A 24,419-nucleotide genomic window follows, 5' to 3' on the forward strand; every position below is an offset into this window, starting at 1 on the left:
TGGCGGTTTTAGTCATTTTCACTATTTTTTCCTTTTTCTGTTTATGCCGTCTGTTGTCGCTTTGGGCCTACATGTCGGAGTCTGGGTATGCGGCAGTGGACTTAGTTTTGGGCGTCAAAAGACTGCACATGTATACATACGTAGCCATTTTATTATCGGGAATGTTTGCGCCTCACTTTTCCTCTTCGCGACGTGGCCTAGTAACTGTTGAAATAATGACATTAACGCCCCAGGCTCAAAACTCCAAATTCACTTTTCCCCCAGGTCACGTACTTTCTCAATTTTTTTTTTATTTAATTTTTTTTTGATCTGACAAAAACCTTTTCGTACGTCTATCCTCCCGCAATCATGGTGCCAAAGAGGCGAAACATTCTCTGCCATCGCTTCCCGTCTCCTTCCCTGGCCTTTGTTGGATCTGGTTCGGTAACTTTGATACCATATTGTTGAATGCAACATGAAAAAGACCGATTCGTCAATTTTGTCTTTGACTCGTTACCCCCAGTCTTTTGCTCGTTTTCATCATCGCTATCAGCTGGAGGCTTTCCCGCTCTTACTGCTTTCTCGGCAGCTGTCTTTTTCTCTTCCAAATTTCCCCAGAGAGTGAACATTTTGTCCCGAAGCGCAGACAGTAGCTCTTTATCCTGTCTCAGGTTTGACGCATCAAGACCAGTGAGGCACTGAGCAGCTTGGTTATCTACCAATACCCATAGCCTTTGCTTCTTCTGCTTGTGATTGTCAACTGCGTCTTCGAGTTCCAAGAAGAAGCGCCACTCCCAGTTCCGTACTCGAGTGAAAGTATCCATCGCCATTTGGCTTAGTTGCTCATCATCATCTTCGGAATCGTCATTATCGTCAACGTCAGAGAGGATGTCGTCGTATTCTGACTCCTTCTTTGGACATACGAAATCTGCGAGGTTTGACGGAGAAAAGTCGACAACACGAACATTGGCTCGGTAGTTCAAGTCTACAAACGGCAGGGGGACCTTCACACTTTCTCCTTCGATAGTAGTTTCATGCTGCACAATACTAGTTATTTCGGAAAGTCGACTGGTCGCCTTGTCTTGGTTCTCACATTTCACTAAAAGTTATTAGCATGGGCAGCCGGTTTGCATTATGGGGAGAGTACCTCGTGTGTTCAGGTCCTCAATCTGAGTTGCATCCTCCTCTGCTTGGTCATCGTCCTGGTCTTGCCTGGTAGCTTCCCTTTTGCGTTTGGCTTTCCGCCTCGCTTTGGAATTTTCCTTCTTTGTCTCCTTGTTCGCCTCCATGCACTTCTTGCGCTTTTCTCCTGCTTTGCTGGCCTCTCTTATGTCCTTGAGCTGCTCTTTTCTCAGGCGTTCGTATTCCCTCTTTCTCTGCAATGCCGCCTTTGCATGAGGGTTAACGCAATCGGGACCAACTGTCATGTCCACTTTCTGCACGCCAAACTTGGAGCTACGAGCATCACGATCTTCCCGTAGGAAGCCTTCCAAATTGTTGCCGTTGTGGCCTGTCTTGATATGTATATTCCTTGCATCGACCCATGACCCGATATCTATGCCTTGATCACGAATGGCGCTGGCATGAGGTTCCCAACAGGTGATTTGCATGGATCTCTTGCCGTAAGGCCCTGGCCAGTCAGTCGTCTTGGCGGCTGTTGTAAACTTGTCGGTATAGCCATACGGATCGCCATCTCGCCCGAGGGAAGCATCGCCTGCACCGATGGAATAATTGAAAAACCACGAATTTTCTGTATAATCAGAAACCCATAGAGTTATTCTGTCACCTGAATCGTAGGGCGACCGAACAATCTGGGCCACTATGTCACAGAACTGCTCTTCTTTGACATCTTGAAGTAGGCTGAACTTTTTTTTGACATTTGCAGAAGCAGTGACCCTTTGCTCGTACTCTTCTTGCACCGGAACCCGATCTCGGTTAATGGTGTGGTACATCCAAGAAACAAAAGTATTCTCTTGGCCGTTTGGAGAAGTATCATTGGCGCTGGCGCCAGGATACACTGCGCATGAAGCTTCGCCAGGAAGTTTAGGAATCTTGGAAGCTTTGTACACCGAAATCCGGGTACTCATGTTGGTCAACAAAGACAGCGACCCGTAATGTTGAACCTTGATAATAGTTAGTGCGGAACCGATGCGAAGGTGTTCGACACTTACCTTGACTTGCCTGACTAGCACAACATCACCAGGGCCTATCTCTGGATGTTGTCCCTTCGGACGAAAAACTTCGACAGTGATGTAGTCATCGTCTTGAATTGAAGAATCATAAAGTCGGATTTGGCACTTCCAATCTGGGCGTGTTAGATGTGACTAGCTGCAAAAGCGAGATCTCATTCTCACCCGTCTTTCTTGTTGGTGTTGGGAGACGAAAGTCCACGGCAATGCCTGCTACGCTGACTAGCCTGCCGACTGAAACTTTGCTATCCAATATATCACGAATCGGTGTATAGTTTGGAAGTGTTGGTGAAAACATTGAAGCTGGTATAGACGCAGCAAAATAAGGTTTGAATCAGATAAACGACTAATTGGCGAGTTGGGAAGTGAATTAACGCGACCGCGTTAAGTGTCGGCATTAAGACTTAACGTTGTGCAAGTGAGGGCCCGTGAGACGCGGTAGACAATGACGGATCTGAGTGTCTAGACGCGCCTAGTTACGTGTCCCCCACCTTCTCGATCGCGACAACACGTGATTATGCATGTGATGTGACTTTTCCAATCAGACATACGCCCAGCATGACATGAGGTGGCGAGTTGCATCCATAGATTAGTAGGTATGTACTGTAGGTAATTAGTACTGCTAAGGTAAAACGGTTGTGGCAGATTTTTTTAGGTTCACATAGTTATGCAAACGATCCTGTTTTTACTGTAGATTAATGAGACCAGGCAGGGGACAGAATTAGTCTAGAATTTGCATCAAAACGCTCTTTGTCCATGTTGCGATTGCGAAGACCTTTCAGAACTGCAGACCCTTCATCGGTTGCTTTGTTTACATGCTCTGCAAGTGGATAGAAAACAAACACTTCTTCTCTTTTCTAGACAAATTCTAGATTGCCTTACCCACATCATCTGCATGATACCCTCTTTTTTCGCCTGTAGAGCAGAGCTGATTTGATTACCTGGCGTACAAACTAAAGCTTAGGTCCATATTGCTGCCTGAGGCTGAAATCACTGCTGGGCCCTTACTTTGTCAGAGACGGCAGCGGTTTCTGTTTGGGTTTAGCAGACAGTCACTACCGCCCTGGGGGCCACCTAAAGAAAGACTCGCCCACTGGGTCAATCATTTCAACGCCCTCCTAGTCCCCGGTCGACCACCGAGACTTCTCTTCCCCATCCATCTCCATCAACAACAAATCCTTCTCCTTTTCCCTTCCTCAAACCTCTTCTTCTCATCATAGATTTTCTATTCTCCGCCACTTTCCAGAGCCAGTACTCCCCTCTTGGACGCTGAGCTCCCCTCTTGCGAACTATTTGTGCTTCTTTCACCCCGCACAATAATTTGCTGCTGTTCACCTATCAACGCCCCCTCGGACCTAAATAACACCAGTCACCATGGCTGAGCGATACATCCCCGAGCATCGCCGCACCCAGTTCAAGGCGAAGAACACCTTCAAGCCTGAGGAACTCCGTCGTCGTCGTGAGGAGCAGCAAGTCGAGATCCGAAAGGCCAAGCGTGAGGAGAACTTGGCCAAGCGACGAGGTATCGGAACCGGTGAGAACCGACCTGGTGCTTCCCTTGGTGCTGCCCCTGATAGCGACGATGAGTCTGCTCCTACCGAATCTCAGGTATGTATCATCAACCCCCCCTGGCTGTTGAGCTGCCGGCTATGCATGCCGTTTGCGCAAATACTGTCGCCATCGTTTCGCCCTGTCCCTCCCGTTTGGCCTGTGATGTGGGGGGAAATACGCACCTCATAACCCCACATTCAGGTTCGGTGGATTTGAGCAATGTCAGTCATTGTTGCAGTGACGTCTGTTCTGCTCGATGTCCCCTGTGTCGATTGGTTGCCTGCAAACAGCATAGCTTTAGCTAAATAGTTCTTATGACCGTTTGCTAACTCCCATCTCAGTTGAACGAGGACCTTCCCCAGATGGTGCAAGGCGTCTTCTCAGACCAGATCGATTCGCAGATTCAGGCCACTACAAAGTTCCGAAAGCTCCTATCCAAGGAGCGTAACCCCCCGATCGAGGAGGTCATCAAGACCGGTGTCGTTAGCCGCTTTGTCGAGTTCTTGCGATCCCCTCACACCCTTGTTCAGTTCGAGGCTGCTTGGGCCCTGACCAACATTGCCTCCGGCTCCGCCACCCAGACCCAGGTCGTTATTGAGGCCGGCGCTGTCCCTATCTTTGTCGAGCTGCTTGCTAGCCCTGAGCCTGACGTTAGGGAACAAGCCGTCTGGGCTCTTGGTAACATCGCCGGTGATAGCCCTCACTGCCGTGACTATGTCCTCAGCTGTGGCGCTCTCAAGCCCCTCCTTAACCTTCTCGGCGACAGCCGCAAGCTTAGCATGCTCCGCAACGCTACATGGACTCTGAGCAACTTCTGCCGTGGAAAGACCCCACAGCCTGATTGGACTACTGTGAGTCAACATGAAATGATCAGACTGAATATATACTGACTGCTTATCAGATTGCCCCCGCTCTTCCCGTTCTGTCTAAGCTTGTCTACTCTCTTGACGACGAGGTTCTGATTGATGCCTGCTGGGCTATCTCGTACCTTTCTGATGGTTCCAACGATAAGATACAGGCCGTGATCGAGGCTGGTATCCCCCGCCGACTGGTGGAGCTCCTCATGCACGCTTCCACATCAGTCCAGACTCCTGCTCTGCGATCCGTTGGTAACATTGTCACTGGTGACGATGTGCAGACCCAAGTCATCATCAACTGTGGTGCCCTGCCCTGCCTTCTGTCTCTGCTCAGCTCCACTAAGGACGGTATCCGCAAGGAGGCCTGCTGGACCATCTCCAACATCACCGCCGGCAACTCTTCTCAGATCCAGGCTGTTATCGATGCCAACATCGTCCCCCCTCTGATCCACCTCCTGCAGAACGGTGACCTCAAGACCCGCAAGGAAGCCTGCTGGGCCATTAGTAACGCCACTTCTGGTGGTCTGCAAAAGCCTGAGCAAATCCGTTACCTGGTTGCTCAAGGCTGCATCAAGCCCCTGTGTGACCTGCTTGGCTGTCCCGATAATAAGATCATCCAGGTCGCCCTGGATGGTCTTGAGAACATCCTCAAAATTGGTGACCTTGACAAGCAGGCTGCTGGCGAGTCTGGTGACTCCATCAACCGATACGCTCTCTTCATTGAGGAGTGTGGTGGCATGGAAAAGATTCACGACTGCCAAAACAACGCCAACGAGGAGATCTACATGAAGGCTTACAACATCATTGAGAAGTACTTCTCCGACGATGAGGAGAATGCTGACGATGGTATGGCTCAGCAACCCGCCGGCCCCAACGGTACCTTCGGCTTCGGCACCAACGGTGCTGCCCCTGCAGGAGGATTCGACTTTGCCAAGGGTAACGACGCCATGGACATGTAAAGAGTTTCTTGATCCCGGATCGGAATATCGACAGGCAATTGAAAATGCGGAGCAATCCCAACCCCCCCCCAAAGACATAGCACCATCACGACACCCCTTCCCCCAGAACAGTTTTTACCCGACTGTCGTTTACCCCCATCCCCATGATATCACACCCCATACCGCGTCTTTTTAATGTATCTGGAAGGTTATATGAGGGAAATCATACCCCCTCAAATTACAGGCCCTATGGTAGCTTGAAAGCTCCAGCCTGAGTGAAGAAGTGAGGCGAGAGCGGAGTTAGTGGAGGCGTCTGGCTTCTCGGTCACAGATGCAGAAGCTACAAGCCGACGAGTTTACGTGTGTACGCAGGAAACATCATGATGGTTGGTGTTCAGGCACATGGGACTTGCGCAGGACTATCGCCAAAGCTCAAGGCAGCGTCAATCGAGGACGCGGTGCCTTGGGAAGCCTATGCTAGTGCATTAGGACTTCTGAGATGGTGAAGCTCGAAATTGCGGAATTTACTGCCAAGTGGTGGTGAATCTGGTTCAAAAGTAGCCAGGACCCGTAGTCAAGTTGTAAAAAAAAAAAGAATAATAGGAGTGTTTGCCCCTCATTCATGATGACTATTCCAGACATGTTATGACTTGTTTGATGAAGCAAGATTTATTTGTCTAACGATAAGATTTGACTGCTGAGTCGTAAGATATAAAGTTTTGATTGATCGGAATACGTACAGATGGCCATGGACACCTGCCAGTCAGAACGAGGCTTCTCAGAATTAGGTACCATGAGGAACTGATGGATGGCGGGGTTTTGAACCGTGTGTGATTATTTATTTACACAGTATATAACGTAGACTAATGCCATATACTCACAGTGTGTCTGCCACATGATCCCTTGTGCGCCAAGTGCTTAATTTTCCACTTATTTGTCCCGTTAAGCATTATTTGCTAGGCTTCCGAAGTGCATATTTCTTATATATCCATTAAATCAGAACAACCACAGAGTATGCTCCGAATATAAAAATTAGACACTGAATATATGCAACTCTTTCAGCTAAAATTGTTAGGTCAAAACAAGATTATCTAGTACTGCCCAGTTCCTAGAGTAGATACGGTGCCCAGGTTAGTAGTGAGTATCTTGTCTTGTCCAGTTACTTTGCAGAAGGAACTCCACCAATTTTAGCTACTACTTACTTATCATCCTGGCCTTGACAATATTCATTCTACAACATCACGACCAATAAGCAACGACCCTTCATAATGGTCAAAAAGGGCAAGGGAAAGGCCAGTGGGGGCATAGATCTTTCGGATCCCATGCCATCTGGCTCATCCAAAGACCAAGCCAAGGGCAAAAAAGGCCAAAAAGCTGGCACGTCTACTCCTGAAGCGACACCCGACTCAGGCCCCCCAAAGCCCACGGTGAAGCAACTTATCGGCGGTTCTTCATGGACGGGGAAACTGCCTGTCAATCTTCTCAGTGAATACTGTCAGAAGCAACGATGGGAGAGACCCGACTATGATACCAGAAAAACACCCGAGGGATTCTCAGTATGGGTTACTATGAGCGCCAAGGATCCTAAGATGCCGCAGCAAATCATCAGACTCGACCCCTTCAAGATTCCAGCAACACATAAACATTTGATCACTCGACCCACGGCCATAGAAGCCAAACATGCAGCGGCTACCTATGCTCTTTTCAGAGTCTGTAGCATGCAGAACAAGCACACCGTTCTTCCACCCGAACACAAATCGCTATGGAAAGACTTCCAGACCCTCAAGACCCAAGATGTCAAAGAGGGGAAATCTTGGATGTACGAAGCAGATCCATTCAAAGCCTTGCAGGAGCGACAAGAGGCCAAGGCTGCTGCAGATAAGAAGAGAAAGGAAATCGAGGCTGCCAAAGCCAAGGCTGCTGCAATGCCTGGCGCAGCTGGACTGGTCCTTATGAGCAATGCAGGTAAAGGAGCATCAAACATTATGAAAGGTTGGAGCACTGCGCCAAAGGTTGAAATGGGCAAAAAGACAAGGGCTCAGTTGGAGACTCTATTGCGAACCGGCGTCAAGTGGAACCCGAATGATGTCCACATGTCAAAACCCCAGAAAGAAGCCATCGTTACTGAATTCAGTAAACTCAGCTTTCGCAAGAGTCACGTGGAAGAGGCAGTGGAATACTGCAAGGACCGAGAAGAGACACTCGAGTGGCTACTCATCCACGTCCCAGAAGACGATCTTCCTCGGTGGGCTTTACCAGAGAGTTATGCGGCTGGAGTCTCAGTCGGTGCCACTAATCTGAGAAGAGAGGGCATCATCAAGCGACTCGCTCAGGCAGGCTATTCTCTTGAACTAGCCACGAGGGTATTAGACGAACAAGGCATCGATGAGGACAAAGCCGCGGAGACTTTGCAGGACTTGCTTTTCCCAATCGAGTCCAAGAACTCCGACGACGCCGACTTTTTGGATCTCGGAACCCCTGAAGAGCAATGGGAGGAAGAGGTTGGAAGTCTTGAAGCCATGTATGGAGACGGATTCGAACGCGAAGGTGATAATGTCATTCGCATCAAACTAGATTCTGTCAAGAACGGGCAACAACTTGTCGACGCATCGCTACAAATCCGTCGTCCGGCTACCTACCCCGCAAACTTGATTCTTTCGATCGTGGCCAACATTCCCTCTTATATCAAGCTAGGCATCGTCCGAAAAGCGCTCGAGTATATCGAGGAGTCTTTGAGTGATGAGCCTATGAAGATTTACCTGGCTATGGACTGGGTTCAACAAAATATCAACAACATCATCGAGGATCCTGGCAAACTTGTTGACATTTCAGCGGTTTCCTCAGCTGCTGCTGAATACAAACCCGTCGCAGCCATCGCACAAAAGAAACGGCCAGCTCGTATACCCAAGATGATTAAGTGGGTAAAGGATGAGAAGAACCGGGAGCAGTGGCTTCGGCGACAAGGATCAACCTCTTTGAAAGACATGATTAGCAAGCGTCAAAAGTTGCCTGCGTGGCAGATGCGAGAGGCCATCATTGGTACTGTCCGAAGCAATCATGTCACTATTATCAGTGGAGAAACAGGTTCAGGTAAATCTACACAATCTATGCAATTCATTCTAGATGATTTATGTGCGCAAGGACTAGGCGGTTGCGCGAACATGATTGTTACACAACCGCGTCGAATCTCTGCACTTGGACTCGCGGATCGTGTAGCAGAAGAACGATGCTCACGAGTCGGCGAGGAAGTTGGATACGCCATCCGTGGCGAGTCCAAGAGGTCCAAGGACACCAGGATAACGTTTGTCACGACTGGTGTTCTCCTCAGACGTTTGCAAACTTCAGGAGGTCGAGTTGAAGATGTTGTGGCATCTCTGGCAGATGTCAGTCACGTCGTTATTGACGAGGTACACGAGCGAAGTTTGGATACTGACTTCTTGCTCAACCTCATTCGTGAGGTCATGAAGTCAAAGAAGGATATGCTCAAGCTCATTCTCATGTCTGCTACACTTGATGCGGCAACCTTTAAAAACTACTTTGCCTCAGAGGGACTCAGCGTAGGCACTGTTGAGATCGAGGGCCGAACATTCCCAGTAGACGAGTACTATCTGGACGATGTGATCCGCATGACTGCATACGGCGTGGAGACCTCCGATACCGAGTATATCAGCGGAGATGCTCTGGGCAAGGTCATTCAGAAGTTGGGTCACCGTATCAATTACAATCTGCTGATCGAGACTGTCAAAGCTATTGATTTCGAGCTTTCATACGAGAAGAAGTCTGGAGGCATTCTCATCTTCCTTCCTGGAGTTGGTGAAATCAACCAGGCTTGCCGCGCATTAAAGGCGATCAGTTCTCTTCATGTTTTGCCACTACATGCATCACTGGAAACGCGCGAGCAAAAACGTGTGTTCTCAAGCCCTCCCCCTGGAAAGCGAAAGATTGTGGTTGCGACCAATGTTGCAGAAACGTCTATCACCATTGACGACATCGTTGCGGTAATCGATAGCGGAAAGGTTAAGGAAACTAGCTTTGACGTCCAAAACAACATGCGGAAACTCGAAGAGACGTGGGCATCGCGGGCTGCCTGTAAACAACGACGTGGTCGAGCCGGTCGAGTTCAAGAGGGCAGATGCTACAAGCTCTTCACACAAAAGCTTGAGGAACAAATGCCTGAGCGACCAGAACCTGAAATTCGGCGTGTGCCTCTGGAGCAACTTTGCCTTTCGGTTCGCGCTATGGGAATGAAGGATGTCGCTGGCTTTCTTGGTCGGTCACCTACACCTCCCGATGCGACAGCTATCGACGGGGCCATGAAGCTCTTGCGACGTATGGGGGCACTCGATGGCGATGAGCTCACTGCTATGGGTCAACAATTAGCTATGCTACCAGCTGACCTGAGATGCGGTAAGCTGATGGTATTTGGTGCGATCTTCGGCTGCCTAGGTGACTGTGTGACTATCGCCGCGATACTAAGCACGCGAAGTCCTTTTCTGTCCCCACAGGAAAGGAGAGATGAGGCAAAGGAGGCTCGCATGAACTTCTACAGTGGTGATGGTGATCTCCTGACCGATCTTCAGGCTTTCCAGGAGTGGGATTCCATGATGCAGGACCGCTTGCCTCAGCGTCAAGTGCGATCATGGTGTGAGGAGAACTTTCTCAATTTCCAAACCCTGTCTGACATCTCCAACACGCGTGCGCAGTACTACGCGGCACTCGCGGAAATTGGCATTGTCGCCCCTTCTGAAGCGTCAAGTGAAGCCCACGCTCGTGAAACTAGTTCTGACGGATCTCAGCTCTTGCGAGCCTTGGTTGCGGCGGCGTTCACGCCACAAATTGCTCGCATTCAGTATCCCGACAAGAAGTTTGCTAGCTCTATGTCTGGTGCTGTTGAGCTGGATCCCGAGGCGAAGTCGATCAAGTTCTTTAACCAGGAGAACGGACGAGTATTTGTTCACCCGAGCAGTACTCTCTTCGGAAGCCAGGGCTTTTCGGGTAATGCTGCGTACATGGCATACTTTAGTCTCATTTCTACCAGCAAGATTTTTATCCGCGATTTAACACGTAAGTACACCACCACCTTGATTACCCAACAGACAACAGAGCTAACATATGATTCAAAAGCCTTCAACGCCTATACACTCCTCCTCTTTTCAGGCCCGATCGAACTCGACACGCTGGGCAGAGGTCTTCTCGTTGACGGATGGTTGAGACTGAGAGGATGGGCGCGCATTGGTGTCTTGCTGGCAAGATTGAGAAGCATGGTGGATGAGCTGATTGCAAAGAAGGTTGAGGATCCCGAGATGAGCGTCAAGGACGACGAGGTTATTACACTGGTGAGGAAGATGATTGAACTCGATGGCCTGGACGCCTAAATGAAAAGCTTTGAATGATTGATATTCAGGATGCAACAATAGATGAATATAGAACACGCTTGACTCATTCAACATCTGTTCAGAATGGAAGTAATGCTTATTAGTCATTGCGCCCAAGATCCCCTACTTGATATGATCTTGAAACTTGATATTTGTGAAAAGGATGTATTGCAATATCAACCTACATGAACCTGATGCGTTCGAGGCAAAAGTGAAATGGAAATGAAATTCATATTTCCCGTGAGTCCCAAAAAATTGATGATATAGAATTTTCTATGTAACTTGTATCCAGCAAACTTACATTCATTCGTACGTTGAAGTATTCAACTCGGTCGTTCAAACCAACGCTCCAAAAACACCGTGCTCCAACCATTGATGCTAGCTAATAATTCCGTCAATCTGATACCCCTTCGTCATCACACGTTTTAGAACTCTTTCGTGCCCAGTGGCATCCTAGCGCCGTTCTCGGTCTTGAACCTCGTAAGATCTGCCGTCATCAACTTTCTCAGATTGCCCATGTCCTGGAGATATCGGTGCATCTCCTCTTGCAACTCGTCCTCGTCGCCGTATGCTGTGCTCTCCGAGTCGTAGTCGTCTTCGTCCTCGCCATACTCCGAGGCATTTTCCTTGTCAAGCTCATCGAGCTCACCCTCCGTCTTGACGGGAACAATGGGAATGGGGTTCTTGAGACTCTCGATAGCAAGTTTCAAGTGCAGCTTTAGAGCCTCATTTTCTGTCTGGAGCTTCTTGATCTTGCTCTCGGCCACCATGCTACGCTCCTCCATCATACGTTGCATGGAGTTGACATGAGTTTGGTACTCCTCCAGTTTCTCCTCGGCCTCCTTGGCGTTCTTCTCGCGCTGCCTCGAGTCGGAAACAGAGAGTTGCAAGATTCGAATCTCCTCCGCCATAGCAGCAATCTGCGCATCTCGTTCGGCTGTGGAAATGTGGTCCTGGTTGACCACGGCCCTGGTTCGAATTCGTTTGGCCTGGTCGGCGTATCGCAACGTCGACAGGGTCTCGTCGTAGTCCGAAGGGGCAATGCATGCAATCATGGCTGTCTTGCTGTTTCCGCCCAGTGAGTCTTTGAGAAGCCACGTGAGGATGGAGTCACGGTACGGGACGACGTCTCTTCGTTTTCCAGCTCTGGATGATTTGGGGTCTGCGAGGGCAGCAATGACACGTCCAAGAGTGGTCAGGGACTTGTTGATGTTACTTCCTTCACGCAGTCGTGCACCAGTTGCTTCGGTGGCTTTCGCCCTCTCACTACCAGCCAGATCCACCAATCGAATACGAGAGCTCCGCTCTGTTGTCTCATCAGTTTCCATGTCGTGGTGAATCTGCTTCAGCATGATAGTGAAGACGGCGTGACTTCGACTACTGGTATCATTCATCTTTGTGCTTGCTACCGTACGGGACGTATCGCCCAGTTTCATGTAACGCAGAATCTCGTTGATGTTCCGCACGGGCACCTCGGTGAGATCCTTGACGTATGGGCCTTCGGTGGGGGATTCGCGAATTTTGAGATAGTTGAGCGCCTTTTGTGTCTGAGGTGGTACCAGAAGGTCGCGAACGTGCTCGTTGTATACTTCAAAGTAAGAGACGCGGACGTTGTAAGCAACGTTGGAGTTCTCGCTGTGAGCAGCGTCAATACGCTCGAAAAGATCCTCACAGGTTCGAGGAATCAGGCCAGGATGATCGGGGGTGCCCATCATGGTGTAACTCTTGCCAGAACCGGTCTGGCCATAAGCAAAGATACATGTGTGGTAACCCTCAAAGTTGTGGTCCAAAAAGTCCTCGCCCAAGCTGTTGTAAACGTCCTCCTGTGTGGCATAGTGCTCGTCATTAGTGTCGTGACTCCAGAATGAGTTGTCGAAAGTGAATTTCTTTTCTTCAATGACCTTTCGGGTCTTGAGTTTTGCAGCTTCTGCGTCTGGCTCGTCAGGTGAAGAGAGGGTAGTGAGCTGAGTTATGGGGTCCATTTCAACCAGACATTTTGCCTGACGTTCAAGCTCTGAAGGTGACATTGATTAGTTTTCTGAGAATAATGGCAAAAAAATCGAAGATATTGCTCACCTCTCTTGAGAAAGGCTCTGACTCGGACAACGACTTTCACATTTCCTCCACCGTCCATCTTGGCGGGCATCGACAAGGCGGCATCTCGAGATCGCAGCGAGGGAGTTGAGGCTGAAGAATGGACTCTGCCCTCACAAAAAGAGCTCGAGGAAGAGGCCGCAGAAGGCATCAATCTCGAATCCAAAGCCATATTCGTTAGCGTTTGCCTGATATCGTTGATGCTGCCGTGAAGTCGGTGTCGAAGAACAATCCACATTTTAACCGCTTTATGGACTTTTGTTTACCAGCGTCATTCGCGTTGCTAGGGCAGTTGCAGGGGGCCCTTGTCTTGTTCTTTCCAGTTTTGACTGGTTTGACAAGAGGGAGCTTGGGCCAAGCAGTCCATCGAAATGCGGAAGCGCTAGGCTGTTTGAAGCGTAGTAGCTGCAGCAGAGGAGAAAAGAAAACAATACATACTCAAACCGAGGATCACTGACCAAAGTATTCTGTCTCTTTCACACGCGGGGACTCGACGCGAACTCCAGCCACTTTACGGATAATAAGATTTCACTATAGCTTTAGCTACTACTACAGTACTTTATTACCTTAGGTTAGTAGAGTATCTGCTATAGTACCCAAACGCGCAACGACCTGTGACACTCATTCTTCTCTTCATCTTCTTCTTTCATTTCATCAACCCACAAGCGTGTTTAAATCTCAGTCCTCTCTTGGTCTAATTTGAAGTCGCGCTCATCCGATTCATTTTTCGAGGATTTTTCCTGTGATTTTTTCTCATTCAATTCCTTTTCATCACTACAGTCTTTCGCATCATGGCGCGCACCAAGGAAGACGTCGCGTCCAAAGGCGATTCATCGCCAAAGATTCCCAAGTCCTCAGCTGGCGTCACCAAGAGCACCGCCGAACCTCCCGTCAAGCGAGGTCGTGGACGACCCCCCAAGGGCGCTGCACCCATGCCCAAGAAGGTTTACGTCCCTACTGGTCGTCCTCGCGGACGTCCTCCAGGTGGCGGCAAGAAGAAGGCTGCCCCCGCGCCCAAGAAGGTCGCGGCCGTGAACGATGACGGTACTCCCAAGAGAGGACGTGGACGACCTCGCCGAGCTGCTGCTGCCGCTACCGAAGATGAAGAGCCCGCTGCTACAACGCCCCAGGAACCCAAGAAGCGCGGCAGAGAGGCCAAGACTGCTAGCCCAGCTGATGCTTCGGCCGACGAGGACAAGGATGATGATGCTGGTAAGACAAAACCTTAATTTAGCCAACGCGACAGTTTACTAAACGTTCAACAGCCGACAACGTCAGCGACAAGGAAGCTTCTGCTGCCGATTCGTCTGATAAGGACGAGGTAACTACATCCCCTTGAACCTTTAATGCGGATGCACCATTTACTAACTGAGCGCAGGAGGATGACGACGAAGAGTAAACAAAAAACAAGGCACTTAAGTCAAAGACTGCGTGACAACAACACCGGCAACGGGATGGAATGTATTATACTACTGAGGCAAAAGGGTCTGGGTTTGGTTTGGTATTAGGTGCCTGGCAACATATGGAATAGGGATCTGACTGGCTGGTCGGTTTCGTGGAATTATTACTATTGGGATTTTTCATTACGGGAGTTGTTGTAACAATATCGAAGCTAGGCACGGATATATATACATAGGGAAAACAGGCCCTATTCTCCATTTACCTACGTTTTCTCATGCCTTAGAGCTTCTTCCATACCTCGTACTCCTCCGCAAGATGTCCCTTTAACTTTTGGAACTGGTTTCCAAAGTTGCGCTCGCATCTCCAGCACTTCATATCCCAGCGCAAATAGGCTTCTTCTTTTGTGTGCCGACGCGCATCGTCAGCTGGGAGTGGGAAGTCATCCAGGTCAACGAGAAAGGGAGTATTGAACGAGTTGTAGTGTTTGCGATGCCTCAGTGCCTCTGAGAACATGTCCCTTGACAGGACATGCACGTGTAAGTGCTTCATGCTTGGCACCGCATGCACGCCGACCTTGACTTCTGTCGTCCAATCCCGACCCCCAGGAAGTTCCCCGCTCTTATCTGGCTCAGCATCGCCCTCGAGCACAGCTTGCCGGTGCGCATCGCTGTGGCTGTGCGCTCCGAGGGAACGCTGCAGTTCCTTGGCCACCAGGGTTTTGAGGCGCTGAGTCTCAGCTCTTACGCTTGCGAGAAACTCTGGGTCATCCAACGCGTCGAAAGGATGAAGAAGATTGTGTTTCGAAGAGCGAGGGAGAAGGAGTGTGTGAATAGTGGCTTTTGGATAGCGATCATTGATGGCTACAAAGTCGTCATTGTGGTAGATGACTCGAGAAGATGGGTACGAGGCAGGGTCTTCCAGATATGCACCCAGGCCCATTCTATCTCTGAAAGGGTTTCCGCTCCGTGCAGGCCGAGATGCAACGGTGGATGGTGGTGTTTTTCTTTTCGGCGTCATGAGTTCTGTGACTATCATGGGTAAGAACAGGTACCGTGGGTGAGTTGTACAAGTGTTACTCACATGCATTGTGATTTGCCTTTTTCTGTGGTTCTTCGCCGTGAATCTCTTCCTTTGTGATGGCCTCTTCAGGCTCTGAGTCTTGGTGCGACATATTTTTAGGTGTGGATTTCCCCAAGGATTTGTAGGATATCAATGACTTGAGTCGGTCGGCGTTGAAGTGAAGTTGCTACTTTAGTTAGTACTCATGATACCCGTGGTGGAGACCTCTCACCAGAAGACAGACATTTTTGTACTCGTCAGATACAGGCCTAAATCTCAAATTTCCATTAGAATTAGTTCGAAGATTACTATAGCACATTGAACTAGTATTATGCCTCGATGCATGTTTTAGAAATTGAATTCCTTGACGCCAAATAAACATGATCACAATGGGCTCTATTGAATTTCTCGATATCGTTTTCAGACGATAGCTAGCAAATTGAGTATGGTTTCACGAACAATCAACGCGAACGCCCAAGTGCCTTAGTAGGTAGCCATGTCGAATCAACTGCATGTAGGTCAATACCCAGACAGTTCATTGTAACAACATTTGACATAAACCTTCCTATCGTTTTTCGTCTCACTGATCAAGGCACTGATACGGTAGTTGACTTGGTAATCGCCAAGTTCCAATGATACCCAAAAGCATAACCCCTTCAGTTTCAGCCTTGCCGGGGATATCTGAGACTGCTGTAGTGATTCGCTAAATCGTTGGTTACACTGAGAAATGCCGTTGAAGATCAGTTAGAGTTTGGTGAACGAGCAGCTAACAGATGCATCAAACCAATCAACAAGATTCGTTGCCTTAAGGGTATTTTATTCGCCTGCTGTAAGACCCCGCAGTCATGTCATGTCATGGATGTGTCTCAGTCCACGTATGTTGACAGAAAAGGAAAGAAAAGGTCCCGAATACAAGAGGGTATTTGAGTGAGAATTCATCTTTCACGGTTCAGTCTTACAAGTAATATACATCAAATAATTGGATCTCGGGTTGTATCTACTATAGTACAGTAGTTCATTGCTACTAGGCAATGCATGGATCAGGTAGTGTAGTAGGGAGGCCTGGGAGGTAGCTTGTGATGGAGGTTCCATCATGTCCGTATCCCCACTATAGCTCAACTGAACTCTTAGACAGAGAGACAACCAGCAACAAATTGTCAAGCAAGCACATACATTCAGCGGTGAGTATTCTAGTTTTTCTTAGTTCAAGTGGTCTATAGCTTAGTGTTGTTAATATCATCAACCCAAGTAGGTAGGTAGTACTAAGGACCAGCCAAATAATAGGGGCTGTTGCTGCCATTGTCTGTGCTAAATTGTCCATTCCTCATTCTGTCTGACATGCCCCTCACCAACCAGCCTGGGCAGCACCAGCCTAAGCTCCCCGACAGGGTACAAACTGGCCAGTACCATACCTATTACTCGGTACTGTAGTGATATAGGCAGTTTCAACTCAAGCCAGGGCTCCGTGTCCATCTCCTTTCATCTTTTGTCTTTTATCATCTTACACAACCCTTCTTCTCTACATTCGTTCTCTTTCCCTATTGACACCCACTCTCACGTCTCTTAGCCGAACCGTCACAATGTCCTCTCGTCTACCTCTCTTCACACGTAACCTCCCAGAGGCTCAGGAGTCCAACGACCCAAACTCTCCTGCCGAGCAGCGAGATGATGCCAAGCGAAACTTTCTAAAGACGATGCGACCGCTGCCCACGCAGCACTACTGGAACGTCTACTTCGATCGCCAGGCAAAGGAGGGTGAGACCGGTGACCAGTACCACTCCGGGCTCGAGCAGCTCGGTACCCAGATCGAGTCGGTGCAGGACTTTTGGAGATATGCGAACAACACTCCTGTCGGAAACATCGGCGTGCGCGAGTCTCTTTACCTTTTCAAGTCTGGCTTCCGACCTGTTTGGGAAGACCGACGCAACATCTTGGGCGGTAGCTGGACGTTCCGTTTCCCCAAGAGCATGGGTCCTGATGTCTGGACCCGTGTCCAGCTCCTTGCTATTGGCGAGAAGCTCCAGAGTGTTCTTGACGAAGGTATGAGCCTACTACAACTTTCCGAGCCCTCCTTACAAGTGCTAACTATTGTTTTCTGCAGAGGACCAGCTCTGTGGTGTTGGACTTTCGGTCCGCTTCAACTCCCACCTCATCACCGTCTGGCATCGCGACGCCTCCAAGAAGAACTCGGTCGAGAACATTGTCAAGTGCATCATGGAAGACCTCCCCCCGGAGATGCACCCCAAGCCCGACGCCTACTACTACAAGCGCCACTCTGATCATGCTGGCTTCAACCCTTCCCCGGAGCTCAAGGCTGTGCTCGATTCTCGACGACGTGAGGAGGAGAAGCTGGCTGTTGCTGCCAAGGATAGCGCCCCAAAGCCTTCGGTGACAATTGACTCTCCGCAATGATTTACGAAAGTTACGACATTTGCTTTGATTTTACTACAGATACTGTTGGGTTCATATAGTGTGAGGATTATGAGTTCACACACCCCGTCATCAACGAGGGCATGCATCCGATGAGGCGTTTCAGAATTAGGTGGCATTATACAATATACATTGGCCAGGACCGTTGATCCTGAGAACCTAGTACATTTAAGATTAGAGAAGAGCCAAGGCCAGTGACTGTGCAAACCGCCTTTCCTTTTACTTATGATGCATGAACTGAATGTCTATTATAATGAATTATCAATGCCCCCTAAAAGCCCCAGTGCGGTAAGCTACAGGACTATGCTCTGTATGTTGACGTCGCCAAGTGCCAAAGTACCTAACTATGATACCATTGGCAGCATGCACCATGTGGTCAGGATACAAGAAACCTTACTCTAAAAACTGCAACCTCAACCTTGCTCTCTCCCGTCTCGTTGTATGTTAACTCCCTAACGCCTCAAAATGGTTCGTTCCTTCGTAAATCGTAGCGCATGCACATCTTGTTGGAGCATCACCTCCAGACACCAGCACTCTTCATAACTCGATCAAACTCCTCAGCGCCTACGCCTCGAGCAACACCCACGCCCCCATTGGCCTCGAGAATCATATCCTTGAGCAGCTCCTCGTCCACATCCTCCTTCAGCACGGCTGCTACGCGCCTTAAATGCCCCAGCGTGATCGGTCCATCCTGTCCGTTTGTGAAAAGTCGGAAAGCCTCCTCGACTTCTGCACGATGTGCATCCGAGTCGTGCTCTCTTGTGTGAAATTTGAGGGCGCAGATGGCGAAGAAGGGTTCAAAAGTCGCGTAGCCGTCGTTATCGGGATCGAGGATCGAAACAAACTCCTTGAGCTCTGCATATGAGGAAGGTGGGACGCCGAGGGCTCTGTGAACAAAGATCTTAGCAGAATTCCGAGTGTCGCTCTTGGGGAGCACTTACATGAGCGCAGACTTGACGTCGTCAATGGGTAAAACACCGTACTTCTCTCCATCCATAGGCTCCGCGAAGAGGCTAAATGCCTCACGAATCTCGCCCTCTTCTTGCGGCGTGACGTTGTGCTCCTTTGCGAGTTTGGACTGGCGCGTCTTGGGCGCAGCGCTTCCGCTGGCGGCAGGTGTTTTGCGCTTTGGAGGCTACAGGTACCTGTTAGACACAATTCTTTTACAGGAGTTTTTCGGAAAGTTCTTTACCATTTGCGCTTTTGTGAAATTAAGAACTGTTAAGACGTTTCGCAGTAGTTGATGTCACGACGGATTCTTGGTAGTGACGATAGTGGATTTGGCGTAGCGCATAGACAGTGCGCAAACACCGTATGTAGATTTCATTAAGACTGTACGGGGTCCCCAAGAACAGATCCTTTATTACATTTTCTTTCCTCGACTCAAACTATCATTCTTCAACATTCTTCCACAGTCTCTTCAGACTTTGAAACTGCACGACAGTCACTCGCGCTCCTTTGGAGAACAATCCACGCGAAAGACTCCCAAGGTTTGTTTACGTCTGCTATACAATTGAATATGATCGACATACCGAAATCAGATTGCCGACAGGGCTATTTTATTTCTCTGTGATATTCTACATATCAACAACACCCGCTTCTAAAAATGCTAGAGCTTGCCGCTTTGATGTACTACAGCGAGCAAGTGTGGACAGTGAAGCAAAATTGAAACAAGCCTCGTCGGAAAACTTCAAACCGGCGTGGTTCCAGTGGGTAGCAAGCGATGCCAATGTCTTTGTGACGGGCACCTAGCGATCCATGGAGACATACTCAATAGAAAATAATGTTTATATAATATCAACCTCAATCCGATATCATTCACTCAGAATATTCGCTCTACAACGCGCCCAATGCTTCGTGCCTGTTTTTGCCCCGAGTAATCCCCATCGCTCATATTTTCGGCGCAGGTGCTCTTGAACAGATTTGTCAAAAAGGTACGAAACGCGGCCACAGATGTATCGCTACTTACTTACTTGAAGTTGTTCTTCATCTCACGCAACTTGGCCATAACTGCCACGGGCTCGGTTTCGCCCGTCTGCTTTTGAATCTCAGGGTCCTGCTATTGTCAGCTTAATGACTCTTCAGCATCGCTACGGGTGACAAACCTCGACTCTCATAAACACATTGTGTTCCTGTAACAAGTCAGCCACCTGGTCTCAACGATTCCAATCAAGATTTGCACGTACCTTCTCATCTCCAATGGTGAACTTGCCAGTGGTAACCTTGTTGTTCTCAGCAAATGAGTGCAGGCTCTGCACAGCCTCGCGCTGAGAAATAGATGCGGCGAACTGAACGTTGGCCTTGGTGTACTCGTGTCCAGGCTGGAATAGTGTCAGTGGCTACGTCTGTCTACGGTCAAGCTAATGACCTACATAAACAACGGTGTCATCGGGCAACGCTGCAAGTCGTTCGTTCAGAGCCTTGTGCATCTCCTTGGCATCACCCTCGAAGAATCGTCCACATCCTGATCATTGTCGTCAGCATGGACCCCAGTCTCAGAACACCAAGAGTTTGCCTAGTCTTACCTCCGATGAACAGAGTGTCGCCGGTGAAAACAGCCTTGTCATTTCCGTCTTGCGCAAAGAAGCAGATGCTGTCTTGAGTGTGGCACGGCGTGTGCACACCTTTGAAGGTGATGTCACCCAGCTTGAAGGTCTCACCGTGACCAGGAGTCTTGGTCACGCCCTCGCAGTCTTTGCCGCCGATGATATCCAACTTGGGGGTACCGAGTTCGGCAAGCTTGGAAGGTCAGTAAGCGTCTGTAAATGCTATGTCGTCAGAGTGATTTACCAGCTTCTTGTTGCCTCCAGCATGGTCCCAATGGCAGCATGGAAGTCAGTTTGGTTCGTTAAACCCGGATGAATACGGAACTCACTGGTGGGTGTTTACAATAGCTGTCAAGTTGATCTTGCCCGCTTGAATGGCATCCTTCAGAATCGGTGCGACCCTATGATGCATTGATCAGCATGCTTCAATAAGCCTCCCGACAGATGCGCCCATACTCTGGAGGGTTTGCGGGATCAATAATGACGGCATCCTTGGACTTGTCGTCAACTACCAAGTAGGCGTAGTTGTTGGAGCTACCCTCCCCTGGTCAAGTTAGTACCATAGATCAACCCATGATGTATCTTTCCTCCTTGGAAGGTCAAGAGTCTCTTGCATACACATAGGAATTGACTGGATATGCATGGCGCGGGATGCAACGAGCTATAGTGTCTTAGCTGGGTCCGCCTCGTTGTCGAGCAATGGACTTACGGCAGTTGATAAATATCCAATCTTCTGTTTGAGAAATGGCCGGCTTGCCGCGAGTCTATACATAAGACTTAGGTCGGAGGCAGATATCGAGTTGCAAGTGGATGTATCAATGGAGGAGAATGTCGAATGAGCTGCGAGGGTTTGTAATCTTATCAACCACGATAAGGTACCTACCCGAAGCATCATGGCTCCCGTCCCCGCCGCTGTCATGACGTTTGTCGATGCGGGTGAAGGCACGTGATACATGCCGTTACTACCCAAACATCAAGATATCAATCTCATGTTCTGTCTGGTACATGCCCGGTTGTTAAGTCTATCAATTTGGGTATCAAACATCTTCTTCAACAGTGTCTCTAAAACACTAGACTATTCCAATAGGCTTGGGTTTCCAAGGACCTTGGAACTGCGACCAACCAAAGTCATCGTCCTCCTCAACTACAATGACAGTATCAACTTCATGGTCCTTCATTGTCGTGTCCATAGCGCCAGGATTTGTCGCCTTCTTATCTACTTTTGCACCTTTCAGCTGCTGTGTCAACTGTGCGCATTTAAGAAACACTTGGTTTCCCGGCAAACTACCTCTGACCTCTTGAATCGTCTTGAGTAGACGCTCCTTGGGCCAACGCTCAAAATCGTCAAGTATAGTCCCCAATTTAGTCGCATCTCCTTCTTTGAGATACCGAAGTATTGCCATACGACACGGATCGCTGCTATCCTCATCCAGCTGCTTCCAATGGTAATCCCAGATCCACAGCAACGCTTTTCTGGCCGCTGTGCGTAGCTTTGCCAACGAGGGTAACTGCTCGTGCGTGCACTGATGGCGTAGTTCAACAAAAGTGGCAGGCAGGCCTATTGTGTCTGCGACTGAGTACATGCTCTGCTTGCGCTGCTTATCCTGGTGACTGTCGAGGAGGCCGGTAACAAATCTTGGGTTTCACATTAGCGCCGTTGTCCGGCCTTGTATTCGAGGCCATGGAACTCACCTGCTGAATGCTGCTGAATACGTTGCTCGAATAGCATATGCCGAAGAGGCTGCATTTTCTCTAGTGGCTGCCTCTCGATCACTCAACATGGCAGCCATCAAAAGCGCCGTCGACTCGATGAGGTGAGGGCAATTTCCTCGCTGCATCCACATCGATACACGCGCAACCGCTTGGTGCTGTCGTGCCCTCATTTCTTTGTCGTCGATATCTTGACGTATTTGCATGTCTTCGCTACTGCCACTGGCGTCTTGTCCCAGCTTCTGTTTTGGATCTCGAGCGTTGGTTGTGATGCCTGTGTACATCTGTTCCCGCACGAGCAACAATTCGTAGCGGTCGCGCCACGGCGTAAAGACGTATTGAACCATTTCTCAAGGCTCTCTCTTGACTTGAGATATTAGAAAAACACGGTTTTAAATGGTTTAGCCAAGTCTAGGCGAGGCGAGGCGATCTTCTAACGGTGCCGACCTTTGGATCTAAGATCTTGTTAGGATGAAATAATTTTCCGGTGCTTAAAGGCGGCCACATATGAATGCGAATAATCGTAACCGACCAATAACAACAGTTCGTTTATGTATACAATATATTGTAATCGAGTTTATAAGTTAGAAAGTTGCACTCTGGTTTTCCTAAGAGTGGTAATTTTTCGTATTGGGTTTCTAAGGATACAGTAACAAATTATCACTCCCACCTCGATATATCGGTGTTTTCATCGTTATGTCTCTTATTTCCGAGTGATACAAACCTTGACATGAAGTATCATAGAGCTCGCTTCCTTTGGCTCCCTCGTTCTCATGTTGCGCATCTACTTCCAGGTACAGTGAATGCTTGACGATTTGTTAAGAGGTTGGTATTAACTTTCGGCTTCTTACATATCAAAATTCAGAGATACGAGGCGCAATACTCTACATGTGTATGCGAGTCAATCTTGGTAAAGCAAGTGGTCGATAAAATGACAATTCATTTTTGCAATTGATTTTCCGGCCTCTTTCAAGTTCAAGGTGGCATTTGGCAATGATGAACGGAGCCACTGGTGGTATGTAGAACATCTAGTCTAGGTGTCTCGGTAGCGATATATGATGTCTCTGAGGCTTCCTCTCATATTTCTGCAGTCACGAATAGTACCTATTCTCTCACTCTCCTTAAACCTTGACATCAGCCGACTCAAGCTCCTTCGTGGAACTTTACTCTTGGCCAAGCCTGTTTCTCAACTAAAAACCTTTCTTCACTAAAGTCCCCTTGATTGACCCCAGTTCGTGGAAAGAATGCGCACTCGGTAAATTAGTACAGTCACGACAGTATGGATCTGTGGAACAGTGGAGCTTGATCCCATCAAAAGTTACTTTTTTTTGGGCAAGAGAGTTAAATTTTGGGTTCCTCAAGTTACCAGAAAACTTGGTTGTGGAGAGCAAGAGACGAGATGAGCGAGTCGGTTTGTGCCGTGAGGCCTGGTTATCATAAGGTTGTCTACTCAGTACTTTTCCCACACTCAAAACTAGAGGCCACCTTTTCCAACACAGTATACATGTCTCCTAGGGAATGTATGATTCTTGCTTTTCCTGTAGTCATTAATTCATCATCACTCAACTCCGTAAGCTTTGAATTAACTCCGTCCCATTGTATTCCGCAGTACTGACAGGCTCTGCTTGAGTCACCATCTGTGGAGCCAGCCACTTCTCGGTTGCCAGCCACAGCCTACCCTGGGAAGCAGATACGTAATGTCGCAATGGAGTGGGTGTCTGCAGCATCTAGAACTTTGAGATGCTACTCTGTAAGAGGTGCACACGCCACACAGGGCTGGCTGCAAGCGGAGAGGGGCGTTCACTAATACATCCACTTGACCAATAACAACCCTTCACCAAAGGATGGAAGCACGAACCCGTAAAATGCCACATGTCGTGCAGGGATTAACGCATTTTGGTTGAATCAACGTTGAAAGAAACGCAGCTCCTTCTGGCCTGACTCTCGTACCTGCCTCACCTCCAGTCCAGTCGTATCTTTGTACCTGGGGAACCAACCACAACAGCACAGTGAGATATAGAGAAGAACCGATTGTCTTGATGTGATTATTCATTTGAATGAGTATCGTATGGCTACCTGAGCCCTACCTACCATATTGCATCTACTTATTGTGTGTGCTTTTGCTCTTGCTCTTGCTCTTGCACGGGGTATCCATAGCCTGCTTCTTTCTATACATGCTGAAATCCAATCGCTTGTAACCATGCCTGTAATCCCAAAATCAAGACGCCTCATGCCTGTGTCATCGAGACCCTGTATTCTGTTCCCCTCCTAATGAAGAAGAAGAAGAAGA

The 24,419-nt window shown here is 48.8% G+C and overlaps 12 protein-coding genes across 12 annotated transcripts; 5 read left to right on the forward strand and 7 right to left on the reverse strand.

Moving 5' to 3' along the window:
- Window positions 1-332: 332 nt before the first annotated feature.
- Window positions 333-2,066, reverse strand: FGSG_07140 (uncharacterized protein; the record flags this gene model as incomplete). The annotated part of the gene is made up of 2 exons (XM_011328548.1): window positions 333-1,078; window positions 1,127-2,066. 2 exons carry the CDS (start codon window positions 2,064-2,066, stop codon window positions 333-335), a joined length of 1,686 nt encoding a protein of 561 aa, XP_011326850.1.
- A 1,275-nt stretch (window positions 2,067-3,341) lies between these two features.
- Window positions 3,342-6,158, forward strand: FGSG_07141 (importin subunit alpha). Its single transcript, XM_011328549.1, has 3 exons — window positions 3,342-3,776; window positions 4,061-4,570; window positions 4,621-6,158. The coding sequence occupies exons 1-3, from the start codon at window positions 3,543-3,545 to the stop codon at window positions 5,533-5,535; spliced, it is 1,659 nt and encodes a 552-aa protein (XP_011326851.1). The 5' UTR covers window positions 3,342-3,542; the 3' UTR covers window positions 5,536-6,158.
- A 624-nt stretch (window positions 6,159-6,782) lies between these two features.
- Window positions 6,783-10,889, forward strand: FGSG_07142 (uncharacterized protein; the record flags this gene model as incomplete). Its single annotated transcript, XM_011328550.1, has 2 exons — window positions 6,783-10,578; window positions 10,639-10,889. 2 exons carry the CDS (start codon window positions 6,783-6,785, stop codon window positions 10,887-10,889), a joined length of 4,047 nt encoding a protein of 1,348 aa, XP_011326852.1.
- Window positions 10,890-11,314: 425 nt separating this feature from the next.
- On the reverse strand, window positions 11,315-13,023 carry FGSG_07143 (uncharacterized protein; the record flags this gene model as incomplete). The annotated part of the gene is made up of 2 exons (XM_011328551.1): window positions 11,315-12,903; window positions 12,966-13,023. 2 exons carry the CDS (start codon window positions 13,021-13,023, stop codon window positions 11,315-11,317), a joined length of 1,647 nt encoding a protein of 548 aa, XP_011326853.1.
- A 568-nt stretch (window positions 13,024-13,591) lies between these two features.
- On the forward strand, window positions 13,592-14,645 carry FGSG_07144 (uncharacterized protein). The gene is made up of 3 exons (XM_011328552.1): window positions 13,592-14,195; window positions 14,249-14,304; window positions 14,362-14,645. The coding sequence occupies exons 1-3, from the start codon at window positions 13,775-13,777 to the stop codon at window positions 14,380-14,382; spliced, it is 498 nt and encodes a 165-aa protein (XP_011326854.1). The 5' UTR covers window positions 13,592-13,774; the 3' UTR covers window positions 14,383-14,645.
- Window positions 14,646-14,945: 300 nt separating this feature from the next.
- FGSG_13069 (uncharacterized protein) lies at window positions 14,946-15,403 on the forward strand (the record flags this gene model as incomplete). The annotated part of the gene is made up of 2 exons (XM_011328553.1): window positions 14,946-15,284; window positions 15,356-15,403. 2 exons carry the CDS (start codon window positions 14,946-14,948, stop codon window positions 15,401-15,403), a joined length of 387 nt encoding a protein of 128 aa, XP_011326855.1.
- A 1,019-nt stretch (window positions 15,404-16,422) lies between these two features.
- On the forward strand, window positions 16,423-18,040 carry FGSG_07146 (uncharacterized protein). Its single transcript, XM_011328554.1, has 3 exons — window positions 16,423-16,589; window positions 16,728-17,483; window positions 17,545-18,040. The coding sequence occupies exons 2-3, from the start codon at window positions 17,024-17,026 to the stop codon at window positions 17,853-17,855; spliced, it is 771 nt and encodes a 256-aa protein (XP_011326856.1). The 5' UTR covers window positions 16,423-16,589; window positions 16,728-17,023; the 3' UTR covers window positions 17,856-18,040.
- A 347-nt stretch (window positions 18,041-18,387) lies between these two features.
- Window positions 18,388-18,483, reverse strand: FGSG_13070 (uncharacterized protein; the record flags this gene model as incomplete). The annotated part of the gene is made up of 1 exon (XM_011328555.1): window positions 18,388-18,483. One exon carries the CDS (start codon window positions 18,481-18,483, stop codon window positions 18,388-18,390), a length of 96 nt encoding a protein of 31 aa, XP_011326857.1.
- Window positions 18,484-18,810: 327 nt separating this feature from the next.
- FGSG_13071 (uncharacterized protein) lies at window positions 18,811-19,068 on the reverse strand (the record flags this gene model as incomplete). The annotated part of the gene is made up of 2 exons (XM_011328556.1): window positions 18,811-19,008; window positions 19,066-19,068. The coding sequence occupies 2 exons, from the start codon at window positions 19,066-19,068 to the stop codon at window positions 18,811-18,813; spliced, it is 201 nt and encodes a 66-aa protein (XP_011326858.1).
- A 774-nt stretch (window positions 19,069-19,842) lies between these two features.
- FGSG_13072 (uncharacterized protein) lies at window positions 19,843-21,062 on the reverse strand (the record flags this gene model as incomplete). The annotated part of the gene is made up of 7 exons (XM_011328557.1): window positions 19,843-19,929; window positions 20,060-20,194; window positions 20,246-20,337; window positions 20,399-20,612; window positions 20,749-20,788; window positions 20,876-20,963; window positions 21,038-21,062. The coding sequence occupies 7 exons, from the start codon at window positions 21,060-21,062 to the stop codon at window positions 19,843-19,845; spliced, it is 681 nt and encodes a 226-aa protein (XP_011326859.1).
- A 615-nt stretch (window positions 21,063-21,677) lies between these two features.
- FGSG_13073 (uncharacterized protein) lies at window positions 21,678-22,476 on the reverse strand (the record flags this gene model as incomplete). The annotated part of the gene is made up of 2 exons (XM_011328558.1): window positions 21,678-22,054; window positions 22,112-22,476. Coding segments are annotated over 2 exons (742 nt in total), but the record flags the coding sequence as incomplete, so codon positions are not given.
- Window positions 22,477-23,575: 1,099 nt separating this feature from the next.
- On the reverse strand, window positions 23,576-24,361 carry FGSG_13074 (uncharacterized protein; the record flags this gene model as incomplete). The annotated part of the gene is made up of 3 exons (XM_011328559.1): window positions 23,576-23,803; window positions 23,988-24,113; window positions 24,221-24,361. 3 exons carry the CDS (start codon window positions 24,359-24,361, stop codon window positions 23,576-23,578), a joined length of 495 nt encoding a protein of 164 aa, XP_011326861.1.
- Window positions 24,362-24,419: the final 58 nt, after the last annotated feature.

This window comes from Fusarium graminearum, chromosome 4, assembly GCF_000240135.3.
Source record: "Fusarium graminearum PH-1 chromosome 4, whole genome shotgun sequence".
In the NCBI taxonomy this organism is placed as follows: domain Eukaryota; kingdom Fungi; phylum Ascomycota; class Sordariomycetes; order Hypocreales; family Nectriaceae; genus Fusarium; species Fusarium graminearum.